General features: G+C 37.2%; 1 protein-coding gene across 4 annotated transcripts in view; it reads right to left on the bottom strand.

Annotated features, from left to right (window-relative positions):
• Positions 1-14,114, bottom strand: part of PLCE1 (phospholipase C epsilon 1) — a 140,019-nt gene that overhangs the window by 65,818 nt on the left and 60,087 nt on the right. For all 4 annotated transcript variants that reach the window (XM_077183064.1, XM_077183063.1, XM_077183065.1 and 1 more), the window contains one exon: positions 10,960-11,251. In XM_077183064.1, the coding sequence (XP_077039179.1) occupies positions 10,960-11,251 (292 nt within the window). The remainder of the gene's footprint in view (positions 1-10,959; positions 11,252-14,114) is intronic.

Raw genomic sequence — 14,114 nt, 5'->3', positions numbered from 1 at the left:
TGGAAATAGGAAGTATTCTAGACATAAGAACTGCAAATCCTGTGTATGAAAAGGAGTTTTGCTTTCCTAAGGTTAACAGCTCTGAAAAAATAAGATGGGACCCTAAAACCGAATTTTATCTATGAGCTTTTAGGAGGTGGTGCTGGCAAAACTAGGTCCCCCTGCATAGATCATGGATGACACCAGTAATACACAGTTATCTTTTCTGTATTTCTTAAAGACACAGACAAACCACAGAGTATCCAAAGAGAGCTATAAAATTATTCCAGGCTTGAATAGTGAGACCCAGTGAAAGATATTTAGATCAGAAATGTGTAACTTTAGTTCAATAAAGTGCAATTGAGAGGAGACTTGACTGTAGCAGATATGTAAGCACCTCCGAACAGGGGAAAAATATCAGATTTGAAATAATTAAATCTAGCAGAAAAAGTGCATAACAAGAACAAATGGTTGGTCCTTGATGACAGAAAAACTCACACTAGAAGTGTCACCCTTTGCCTTGGAGTGTCAATGACCCCTGGGAAAAGCTGTGCATGTGGATGATAGTTCTCAGGCTTCTTCAGAAGGCTGTACAGCAGCACAGCTGCCTTTTGACTACTGAGCTTAATACAGAGACAACTCAGAAGGATGTTAGACCAGCTGAATGGCTCCACTGACAATAGGCTTTGCAATTCCATGAGCTTTCTTACTTTCCCAAACAACATGCTGTTAGTGCCGTCCTGTTTTCGAATTTGATGTACCATGATCCATGCAATCACTAAACCTTTTTTTCCTTCTCAAACTTTCTGAAATATTTTCCAATATTTGACGTTCAAAGAAAAGTTTTGGTTTTTGAAGGATCTGTTTCTTTTGAACAAAAGAAAGTATAATATTTTGGTGATTTGGAATCAAACAGAAATCCTAGTTACTGACACAGTTCTAGTTCTATTTTTGCAAACAAGAATATTTTCATATTTCCTCTTGATGTCTTTTTTAGAGAAATTAATTCTATATATGGTTATGGAAAATACCTGAAGACTTCTCTCCCAAACACTGACTTTGTATGCAAATCCTACCACCATCCTCAAGACAACCAGTACCTGACGCAGCACCTCTTCTTTTTGTGCTCAATACATATTTAAAAGTTTTGTTAGTAGCTATTAGGAGGTTTTATATTCAAATACTGTACCTATGAGGTAGACATGAACTATATGATTTAATTTGATTCCTTGTACTTCATGGCAATTACAGAACTGCATATTATGAACACCTAAAGCCTAGAAGAAAATTCTACTTCTAAGGTTCTTTTTTGTTTTTAAATTTAAGACACTTCAACTTAAATAATAACAAAACTATTTAATGTGCTTTAAAGCATAATACCACAAATAAGTTCCTAAAATGCTAATTACATTTTATCAGCCAAGTGCCTACAAAAACACAAGAACAGAAATAACTCTTCTAAGCAAATAACACAAAAGCATTATTTTTAAGTATAGCTATTTTCAGAATCAAGTCCCAAAGATTAATGACATTTCCAATTGGAATTCTTCTGAATTCCAAGTTGAAACTTCTAGAAATTAATAAGAAGACCAGTTTATTTGAAAAAACTGTATAATCATTTTTAGAATAAGTTACAAATATTTATGACACTTGATCCATGTTAAAGAAATTTTTCACAGAATCACAGAGCATGCTGAGCTGTAAAGAACCAGAAGGATCATCCAGCCCAACTCCTGGCTCTCCACAGGACCATTTTGCTGTGTTTCTCTGCAGAGCTTTGCAATTTAAATTTGAACAAGCAAATACAGGTGAACAGCTCCAGATAAAATGTCCTCTAAAGCTAAGAGTAACATATTAAAAGGCATTTGAAGCAATAGCTTTTCCAGACTGAGAATTCTTTTTCCCCCCCTCAAAGAAAAACGCTCTTAGGAGACACCACTCCAGCCCATGGATGGGGGCAAAGAGAGGAGACATGATGCAAGAGCAGCAGATCTATCCCTTTCCTAGAAGACCTCAACACTCACAAAGAAAGCTGAAAGTGTGCATGAAATCTGTCACACTAAGTCCATGGGAAATGGAGACAAAAATACGTAATTACTGTAGAGTTGTGCAAAGCCCTTAAAATTAAGCTCAAGAAAATAGTTAAAGGTACTTTTAGCAGCAAATTGTATCCTACTTCTTCTACTAATGCTTTGAAACATTTTCAATTCACATTTGATAAATCTTCCTGGCAAATTACTTATTTCAGAATTACTAAAATATGTAGCAATGCTTTTATATGCATAACTAGTATTTCAAAAGCAAATAACTAAACATTCAAAAACGATGTCAATATGAATCCTCTTAAATAAAAGCTAAACCAATTATGCCCTAAGAAAAATCCTAGCATCAGCCTAATTTTTAGAAAAATGTTTACACCATTCCACCTCAAATCAAAGCTAAAAACATTAGAAAACAGCCAAAGGGAAGAGTCTGAGCTGAAATAACTAAAATAAATTTCACTCCCTTTCTTGTACTATTTCTAGTTATCTCAGAGTTGTTATCACTGACTGAATAGGCTGAACATCAAAACCACCATTGTTTTGCAATCAATACAGATACACTTGATATCAGGGTGCTTTTTTGCTGTGCTCTCTAAATCACTGAGGTGAGAATAACAGTGTTGACAACCAAGACAACCTTCCTATTGCAATGGGGTACTATCACTTCGAATGGTGAATGCTTGTCATAGCCTTTAGCTAACAGCCAGATTAGGGAAATGGGAGAGTTAGCACATAAAGGACATTCCTTTCACAGAGTAAAATATTATGAACCTTCATTCAAGTTACAAATGCCACTTGAAAAAACCATGCAAATGGAGGGGTTTCTTTATGACCAGTTAGGAGCAAAACATTGCTATTACATGCTGCTATGTGTACATGCCATTCAGAAAGGGAAAAAAACCATAAACTCCCTTAAGCAATCATGAAACAAAAACTGCTTGCAAGTTATAAACTTGCATACTGAAGATCCAGGAAGAAAAGCTCACTAAAGAAAAAGCAGCAGTGCGTTTACATTCAAAAACATGGTATGAACTGGCAATGTTTGAGTAATTTATATACTTTAGGAAAAAAATACTTACCTTGTTCTAGTACTTTTTAAAGTACTGAAATTCCTATTTTGTCCAGCAATTTTGTAACAGACACTTGTTTTTTGTAGAATACGAAACAAAGGAATGTCCCACAACAGAATTTAATATTGAAATAGTTGCAATGTGAACCAAATAAATGCAAAGCAATTTTCCTAAATTACTTGAAATATTGCATTCCATTTCAAACAAACTGAAATACAAAATACACTGTTAAGACATTATTTCATATTGCTTTAATTAAATCCTTACTTCATTTTCCACCTAGAAACAGTTTTGTGTCCTGACAGCACTATTATTTAAATGCAGCCATTATAGATCTAAAATAAGATTAGAAATAAGATTGGCACCCAAGTTACTTCTCTGGAAATAAAACTATCACTTTGATTTAACTCCCTGTACGTAATCAGAACTGTGTACTACCGGCCACAGAAGGGCAAATCTTACCAGCAAATGTGCCTTCCATTGAATCTTAGATTCCTCCTAAAATGCCAGAAGAGCAGGTACTTCAGTGCCCCAAAAAGTCTCCACGCTGCACTTGTCCAAACTAACAGTGAGGCAACAGCTGCTCAGTTTAAAGCTACAAACTGTGGCAAAATGCATAACTGACATGCCTTGTGTAAGCCATGAAGAAGACATGCATTTGGCTGGCTCACTGAAAGGTCAGGTTTCCCACCTCCCCAGATAAAAGCTGAAACACTAGGATTCAAATGGAAGGAAGTTTAGAAATTAAGGATGAGCATACATCCTGCTAAGACTAAAAGCATTTGATTTTGACAGCAGAGTTATAAACAAGAGTCATTTTAATTCTGCTGGATTCTTGTCTTTAAATATATTAAGAAATAAGTTACCCTACACTCAGGCTTTTGTACAAGTTATATTTATATCAATGTTGTTTAAACAGGCCAAAAGTAATAAATGGAATTACTTTTGTTTTAGGAAACTTCATCTGAAGCATTACAAAAACCACAATGTGTGTTTCTTTATTAGCAAATGCCCTACCTTTACAGCTATTATGCTCTCTGCACTAACAACTCAAGTAAAAGGCAATAGCATTAACTTTAATGGGAAAAAGGGCTATGACTTAGGTAACCATCCAAAAGAGTTTATTTGAGAGGCAAAGTAGAGGAAAACCTCCCTGAGGCTTCTAGAAATGTGATTAACCTTGAAGAAATTACAAACGGGGAATTAAAAAGACAGCATAGCCATCAGATTGCATTATATTCAGAAAGTCAGCAGAAACCAAACCCCTGCCTTCATCCCATAGTCAGTATCTGGCTCTGGCGCTTTTATCACTTCTTTTCTTCATTCTAACCTAACCTTTGCCTACACACAGTTTACACCACTTTTACAAGCAGCAGGACTACATCACTGAAAAGTTAGTTATGAAATTTGCTAGAGTACACAAGACTGAAAACCAATATGCTGCCACAAGAAAGCTTTCTCCATTTCCCCAGGAAGTCTGAGAGAGGTCTGTGCAGAGCTGGAATGTGAGCAGTACACTCAGAGACACTTTGTTTATACGGTGAATATACGTCTTGTCTGAAAAATCCCTACTGAAGGAAGGACCATGGGACCTGGCCAACACACCATTATTTTTTCATTGACAACACAAGCATATTCTTTCTTAATTGGAAGAATGACAATTTAGTGTTGTTTCCAAATTCCAGATGGAAACTAGGACACTTAGATTTAAAAAAAAAACCATGTTATATATGAAAACATAAGGATGCACATGGAGATGCAATAGAAAACTTTAAAATTAATTTTATTTATAAATATAAATTTTATTAATGCTATCTCACTACAAATATATAAAATGAACCGTCAAATTAAGCATTTCTCATCATTATAGGGTCAATTACTAAAGTATTTTTCACTAGTTATAAAAGCAAATATCTGAAAGCCCAAAGGAAAAAAAATTGAATGTCTTTGATCTGCTAAGTAAACTGCACATTATTTCTTGAAATTTAGCAAAAAAATTCTGTCTGGAGAAATAAAACACCATTATCCTACAAAACTGAATTTCCTCTTCTAGTTTGTTTCCTAAAACCAAAGCTTCAAGAGATGACTTTTGAGTCATCTTGCTCCTTGAGTCCTTGGGGTTTTCTGCTCATGACTGACATGCTAACATAAACATACTGAAAAAGTTCCATTCTACACTTTAAAAGTTCCCATGGACACTACTTTTACAAGGTCCATTCAAACAAATGTTCAGACCTTTGAAATAATAAACAATAATAAGCAGTTCAGGGATTAACTATCTGCACTCAGAATCCCTTTTCATTTTTTTTCTGAAGAATAGTTGTCATAAAAAAATAATAAATTTGATTTTAAAACTAACATCACTTTGCACAAACTTCTGCTCTCTCAGCCTTCATCCACAGACATCAGCATGTCCTTTATTACCTTCCTCACAACAAAACTCTAACAACAGACTCATTCTATGTATTTAAACTCCTTTTTTTTTTCTTTTAGTGGAAATAACAGCTACAGACTCCCAAGAAAAATATTGCTATAAGCTGAGACTCAGATAGACAGGTTAAAGGATCAACAGTGTACCCAAACTCTCACACAGTATTATTGGAACGAAAATCTATGTAAAATCAGCTGAAACTCAGTTGTTTCTTAATTGCTTAAAAGCCCTGTACACAGATTAGGGTATGCACATCCATACAGACATGTACCAGGAGTATGATACATATTACATCCAAAGGTGCAATTTTACACATGAAAATATTTTAAATTCTTTTAATAAGATTACTTACACTGGCAAACTTCAACCTTCTGCCTAGTTCAATTATGTGTCTATCTTGCAGTACTTACTGACCCTGGAAAGGAGACTGTAAGGATAAGACAAGCTATGCTGACAGAACTTAAATCTTTGTGCCTATAATGTATTAATGTATTGGACTGAAGGAAGTTTTTTGTTAAATTAACGTTGTCAAGGATCCTCATTAAGCCCTTTTTCCACTACCCTTTGCGTGTCCCTTTGACTGCAGCCCAATCTGGCTGCAATTAGGGCTGGCCAAAGGGTGAGACAGGTCCAGGAGACTGACCTCAGTGATCTTTCCCTTCTGCCAGTAGCAGGGACAATCATTGTAGCCAGCTCCAGACGATCCCACGTGTCCCTACACTTACAGCTGTCCTCCAAAATCTTTCTCCTCCTTCCTGAGGAGATCAGGACATCAGCCTTGATCTGTGCCTCCTGCCATGTCACTCTTCTTTCTGTTCCTAACCAGATGACCTGCACTTGTTCCTGCTATACCTAACCTACATCCTGGAGGCAACACAGCAGGCATGAAATCCTTGTTTCCTGACTCACACCCTTGCCTCAGGCCACATTATCTACATACAGACTGACCAGTCTCCAGTATCTGATTTCCTCTCCTATAGTGCATTGACACATCTCACCACAGACTGTCACCCTAAGACACATTTTGTCTTTTCAGGTCTCAATTTCAGCTTGTTTGGCTTTATCTTTCATTCTGTATGGTCTTAACCTTTGGGCACAACGTACACAAACACACACACACACAACCCACCAGCTAAATTATGCTGGCCTTTCTAAATCTATGTACATCAAGCTTGTTATCACCCATGACTCTGACACATAGCTATCAGACAACTGCCCTAACTTGAGGGATCCTGGAATTTTCCCAATATTGTAACAATACACTTTGTGCAAAGGATACAAGAAACAGCAGTGGGAAAAGCCACAGAGACTTGGGCACCTGTTTGCTGTGCAGTCTTGCACATGGCAAAGTCTGATTACAAAAAAAACAGTAATCACTAAATTCTGTGGGATGAATGAAGCAGGTTTTCTTAAGATCATTGCAGTCTGCCTCCACATTCATGACAAATTATTTTCCTTATGTTCTTGGTCAAAACCTGCCATTGTCTGTCTAACAAGGCCTGTCGAGCTTTCTCTAGAAGATGTAGTCCGATTTATATCCCAGAGAGTGGCATCAGACTTACCCATTGTAGAAGATTCTAAAGTGAAAAGAATACTGATAAGAAATGTTTTTGCAGTCTGTTCCATCTTCAGACACCTCTTTCTAACTGTCCTTCCCTTTTTCTTAGATTACAAACAGAACTAAATTGGGGGGGGGGGGGAAGTGTACATGTTTTTTCAAATGATAATTCTATCAAATGTAAAGTACAAACATTTTCACATACTCCAGTTCCTTCTTTAAGAAAGACACTTTTTTCACTTTCTGCATAAAAATGTCAACACCATATGAACTATGACAATGACTGGCCCTTCAAATATGATTCCAGTGGAAGTTCTGGCCCATTCACAACTATGAGCAAACTTCTGTAACAATCAATTTGTAAGAAACAGAGCAGGCTGAAAAGCAGGATTTCCTTTCTACAGGAAAAAAAGACCTGGCTTCAATCCAAATCCCACTGAAAGACACACTTTAAATTTTTACTAACCAAAACCTCTGAGTTACATACAGAGGTACTAAAACAGTGCAGCCTAAATGTCTTCAGTGTTCATATGTGAAAATTATGTTCTCTGTAGCAACAAAGATGCTGACAAGGATGTGAATGTCACCGAGCAGCTGTGGGAACTCCAGGCATCTGTGGTTCCCGGGAGCCCAGTCTCAGACTATCCCTGTGCTAGCGGGAGCGGAGTGGCAGCCCCTCAGTCGGGAGCCATCTGAGAGCAGGCCTTGCAGGAGCTCTGCTCCAGGCCTCAGACATGACCCCCCTACACAGCAGGCCCTACTTGAGTTTCTGAAAACTCTCAGTCTCAGATCCACGTGACTGGGAATTCTGGCTTAGAAGGTCTGGTATGTTTGGAAGCCTTCTGTGGAACTAACAACAGTGGCTGATCTGCCCACAAAACCATCCCAGCCCTGGAGACTCAGAGCATTTAAGGTCCTTAGCTACCAAGCAAAACCTTAGAAAGTACTCCCTGGAGCTGGACTACTTGTGACTGTAAGGTTCATTGCTCAGGTCACTAAGTAACCCCTGAAGGACTGAACACAAAGAACTGACCAAGTGCTTGGTGCTGGGGAGACACAACCCAGGAGGCTATCCCAGTATTAGGGACTTCCTGTTTGCAGGATCCCTATTTCCTGGGCAGATATTACATAAAAGCCCTAACTAAAGAGAGAATTAATTTTTTTGAGAAATCCTCCTTCTGAATCATGAACACACTTCTCATTAAAGTAATGGGCTCCTCTTTAAACACACTGTGCAAGAGAGTGCTGAACTTTGTCTCCAAAAATTGCAAACATTTTGAAAGTAGTGGAATGCTGTCTAGTTCAGAAAAGGTTCTCCAAACACAAATTCAACAGCCCTTGAGATCTTTTCAAGACTTCATAATATAGATTGGTTCTAATAAACAAATTTACTTCTGCTTTGGAAGCTTTTTAAGAACTGTCTTGAAAATCATGTGAAGTGCAGTAATATTTACTCTTTAGTTGACAACCAATTTGGAGTTACAGTGCCTGTCTTCCCAAGAAGTCATTATATGTGACAGAGCCCTACTTTCATGGAAAGGGCTAAAACACCTGCCTGCTGACTGCAGGTATTGAATTACTTCTTTATTTTGCTTTGCTTGCACACACAGCTTTTCCTTTATCTATTAAACTCTCTTAAACTGAATTTTTCAATGAATTTTTGCACTGTTACCCTTCTGACTCTCTTCCCATCTCATTCTAGGGGAGTGAGTGGCAGCAAGGTGCTACCTACCAGGGTTAAACAACAGCAGCTATTAAACCACAACAGGATCAATATATTCTCTTTTCAATGCCTGCAAACAACTACTGAGTGAAGTGTTCCCATGACATTCTGTATCCTGAGATAAATCCTCCATTGCATTTGATGACAGAGTTATTGATGTGAATTAAAATTTCTCAGGTTTAGATGAGGTTAGCTTATTGAGGTTAAATTCAGCAATACAGAGGATGCTGGACAGATGAAAATAGCCTTCTTATCAATCTGTATAGACAGGACAATTTCTCAAAAGGTACACACCCATGAATGATGACCAGAGCTCTGAATTCAGAATACAGCCGAGTTCCTCACTAATGTAAATGACTTGGTCACATCACCAGGGAACACTCCATATAAATGTTTTAGAGAGGACTCTTATAATTTCTCTGATATATTACATCGTCACAATATAAATGAACAGGAAGCTTCCACATCCAGAAAATTTCAATATCCTAGAGCTGCAGCACACCTCTTCCTACCAGAGATCAGCACAGTAAATCATGCCTAGACCACTACAGTAAATCCTGTCTCTACTCTCTACACAGCCTATCAATGGAATTGCAAACTGAGTTCAAAATCTTGAACTTTTTTTTAATGTCTTACATCTTTTGGCTCAGAATCCAACAACATACACCATGTAATACTGTCACCATAGATACCCCCAAACTAGTGCAAAGTGTGCTGGTACATGGAGCACACAGAGCACACAAGAGCACTCACTAGCTGAGGCTCCATAAAAAGATGTAGCCATATCAGCAGCTTGGTGGGCCTGAGCTAACTATTGCTGCTGCTTCAGTTTCAGAACTCAGCTCTGAAGCACATGGCTCAGTTCTTCTAATTCTGATTTCTGAGCTATCGCAGGACTGTTCCTGTTTATTTTTCTAAAGCACTCATCTCCCCAGAACAAGTAAAACCAAACAAAATAAAATGGAAAATCCTACCAAAATTGGGTGCTATACTGTACATATCTGTCTCTCATAGACAATGATGGTACGTGAAGCTTAGTAATGCTGCTCAATGTTGTTGTAAAAGGTACTACTGAAATTCATTCACATGCTACAAGTCTGCCATCTGTACCTGTTATTCATAGAATATTTCAATGCTTCTCTCTACCCTTTGATTCACCTAGAATTGAAACAAGAAAGGGCCACTTCTTGGGATAAAATTAAGACAGCCATATATGAGCATAAACTATACCATTATTTGTCTGTTAGAAATGAAGTCAGTATTTGTGTTAGTTAAGGAACCGCACTGGTTTTGCACTTAATTTTGTCATATTTCTGTAAAATTTTGGGCAAGCCATAATACCCACATGCATCACTTCTACCATGGTATGACAGAGATAGTACATCCTTTTGTTATGGTTTTGATCACAGATGATGACAGATCTCCAAATTCTTGAGTAACTTATGAAATATTCTAGGCATGAATTAAAAATTAATCAATAATGTAAGTACTGCTCTGTACAAAACCATATTTTAAAGCACAGAATTTGTACCAAGAAGGCTTTGTTTAGCTTCCAAAACAGACTAAACTAAATCACATTGAGGATATTATTACATACGAAGATGATCAGCATGGAAGTTTAGTATGCAACATCCATTTTCCAACAGGCACTTTCCACACAGAGAGCACCCATGTTATTTGAAATGATCCAATACTACAAAGATGATGGACCCAAGAGAAGACCAAATATAAACCAGTAATGAAGTGTACATGCTTCTCAATACAGTGCTATGCTGACAGCTACTTGTATAATGACAACAATAAAAACCAAGTAGAGCATACACTCCTTTCTCTAGTTCTGAACCAAGTCAGCCCATGAGCAGGAGTACTTGGTAAATGAGAAATACTACACATGGAAACACCCTAAAAACAATGGCTTAGGCATCAAATTTGGATGCAGGCAGAAAAGATTCTAACAAGAGAAAAAACTGAAACGTTTTGTAATACAAGTCTTTTCAGTTTAGTTGCATTTTTACTTTATTAAACTAAGATAGCTATTCATATAATGACTGCAAAGGAAAATATTTGAAAACATAAAATCTTTTTTATCTGTATTCATAATTTTGGAACTCATGCTATACTTTAAGTGGACAGAGATAAAAGAAAATCTTCATTACCTTTAAGCATTGTTCTTCCAGTTGATCCTCCGAAGATATTTAAAAGACCACTTCTTGCTCCTAATGATGTAGTTGCTTCTAGTAAAGCACCAGTTATATAGTTAGAGAGCGCAGTCCTCTGAGAAGTGGCACGATATTGACAGTAAGCACCTGTTACACATGGTTTTACACAAAAACCATCTCCTTTGTATATACAGTCTGTAACAGATGTTGGGAGCTTCCTCAGAAGGTGAGGAATATATTGAAAAATATCTTCTGCTCCTTCCTCCTCTTCTCTCACTGTACTGAAGATCTGTGAAGAATGCAAAAGCATGGACTGTTAGTTCACTTGCTTAGGATAACATACTGAATATAAAAACAATTCCAAATGACCACGACTTCTTGTGAAGTTCAGTGACCTGCAATATCTACTTATCCAAAACTGGTTTGTTAGAATTTTGGGTCAGGCACCCAAACAGGATATTTAAGTGAGAAGTCATTCTGGCTTTCAATCTATGTTTAAAAGCATTCTAAAGAAAACCATTAGATTAAAAAAAACCCACATCAACATTTAAATATACCTCATCAACATTTAAAATACTGAATATGAATAAAATTGTTTATAATACTATTAGATCTGTTGTACTTCCAGAAAACCTTAGAGATATCAGTAGCAGAAAAAACCAGATCAACTCAGGGTTGGCACTTTTTCTTGCTGAGTAGGCGGGGTTTTGCAAACAGAGATGGTTTTAATCACTCTGAACCCTCTTTCAAAATGTTCACATTTATTGCATTACTTCCAGCCTACACACAGGTCCTCTATCTAATATTGGTTTAGTACTCTTTTCCCAATATTTGTGATAACACGCTAATGAACTTCAGTCTGTGGCTTAGCAACTAAGTAATGTTTGCTTATTTAAAAGAGTCTAATGATCAAAGCAAGAATCTGGAAGAAATCTCTTCATTTAGTATAAAAGGGGAGACTTGATTCTTCGCATTCTTCCATGATGACTTACTGATTAACATTAATAATTTGTTTCAATGATCTGTGCTTCTTAATTACAAAGTGTAAACTACAAATTAACACAGGGAAATGTCAGCATAACTGTCACCAGGACACGTGCTGAGACAATTTTCATGAGACTGATCCCCACCAGTCAAAGATGTGCAGAAGAAAGAAGCTGATGGTTTCATGACAGTTTTTTTCAATTAGCGCCTTGTGTCTTGTTGCCATCCTTTCCCACATATAAACAAAATACAGCTATCCATCAACATGGCAAAACTGCAGCCAGCCCTACAAAGCAAGCACACATGTGCTCAGTCAAATGATAAGAACCTGTTTGCACAGCCTGTGCACGCCACATGTCAGAGGCACCGACACCCTGCCCACGGGACACACACGTGCCCAGCCACGGATCCAGGGAGGGAAGTGGCTCCCAGCACAGGGATCTCACACCCATCCACTTCTGCCCTGAGCCTGGCATTCACCCTGCCAGGTCAGTGAGGAGGGACCCAACTCCCTGCTCCATGAGGGGGATCTCACCCGCCACTAACAGAAGAAGTGAACAATGATGTGGTTCCTTCATCCATGTAAACAAATTGCAGAGAATCAATTACAATTTAATCTATTAAGTAGATATTTGTTATCTTAATTTTTGTAATAACCACCTTTGGGGGAAAACAGTAAAATTTTATATTAAAAATATAATAATTCATTAACTAGTAATGTAATTCAATGATCTGAAAAAGAACACTGGCATATTTATTAAGATAAAGAAACTTTCACATGTTGACTATGGTTATATATAACTCAATCCCTTTAAAAGATACCTTCTGTGATGCACTACACTACTCATGCACTACACTACAGCATGAAATGTTGTGGCACCTTTTTTTTTTTTTCCCCTCTCCCTGCAGATCTTCCAAAATTTTTTGGTCTGAGGTTTCTAGAAATATTACACCTGCATCTTTATCTTCTTTTCTTTGCTATCTGGCAGTTTCACAGACTTTTAGACTGTCAGTATAGACACCTCATCACCTTAATTCAGAAAGAAAATGTGTTCTTAAAGGGTGCCTTACCTGGATGGTATGTGTATAGATCTTTTATTTAGCTAACTGTCTGCAAGTACCTTTTCAAAAGGTGTACTGTGAAATAGTAAACCTTTGGACTATGAGTGTGTTACACACAGCAGACATAATTAGTCTTTTTAGTTTGTTTTAAAAAAATATTTAGTTAATGAATATAATTTAACTTCTCAAAACTGCAGTTACCATCCAAAATATTTTTTAAATTGGGCTCTGCAACTTATAAAGGCATGTTCTGTTCCCTACACAACTAAAATTTCTTTCAGCTGCCAAAGCAAAGAAACTATTTGTTGACAGAAATAGGCGACAGTGTTTTGCCGGAGAGATTATACGTAGAATAATGGTGTTAATCTCTTCTGTGTAAAGTAGACTTTGGGGCACTAGCTGTCTCCAAAGACTTTGCACATCACATAACATTTTCAACTTCTGTTTGTTTTGATGTGTTAAAGTTCTGAGCGTGTTACTTCTGCTGCACACAGATGAGGTTACGAAAAAATACAGACTTACAATGTGTATACTTGTCAGCCCCTGTAAAGAACTGAAACAATCAGAATAGCAACAAATCCCTCAGGTAACTGACAGGGAAAACCACCTTTCAGAGAGATTGCAGCAGACAACTGGGAAATTTAATCTTGCCTGGGAGACAAAGAAGTTTATTCCAAGCCAGAGCTTACAGTTCATCCGGGCAGAATCCAGATCCTATTGATCCATGCCACTACCAAAGAATGACTAATGTAATTAAAAATGAATGTGAACCAAAAAGAGTAAGATGCAGCACTGAACTGAAAGCTACCCATCAAGAAACCAAGCCTCACTTTTGCCTTAGATATCAAATTAAAGATTTCAAAACCATCTAGAGTCTGATGTTGCCGTGTCTCACTTACTGCATACAAAACAGTAACTCAAAAGAAACTCAGGACAGTATCTGACTCTGAAAGTGTTGCAATACTAAATATTCTGTAATGAACATACAAGACTTTTAAAATAAGAAACAAGATGAAACAGGAAACTCCATATACTAATACACCAGTATTCCAATAAGAGTATACTATGGCTTCAATAGCTTTTAGTTTCTTTTCTTTTTTAAGGAG

Source organism: Agelaius phoeniceus, chromosome 9 (assembly GCF_051311805.1).
Source record: "Agelaius phoeniceus isolate bAgePho1 chromosome 9, bAgePho1.hap1, whole genome shotgun sequence".
In the NCBI taxonomy this organism is placed as follows: Eukaryota; Metazoa; Chordata; class Aves; order Passeriformes; family Icteridae; genus Agelaius; species Agelaius phoeniceus.
The sequence above is the reverse complement of the archived record's forward strand: the minus strand, read 5'-3'. Positions and strand labels throughout refer to the sequence as shown.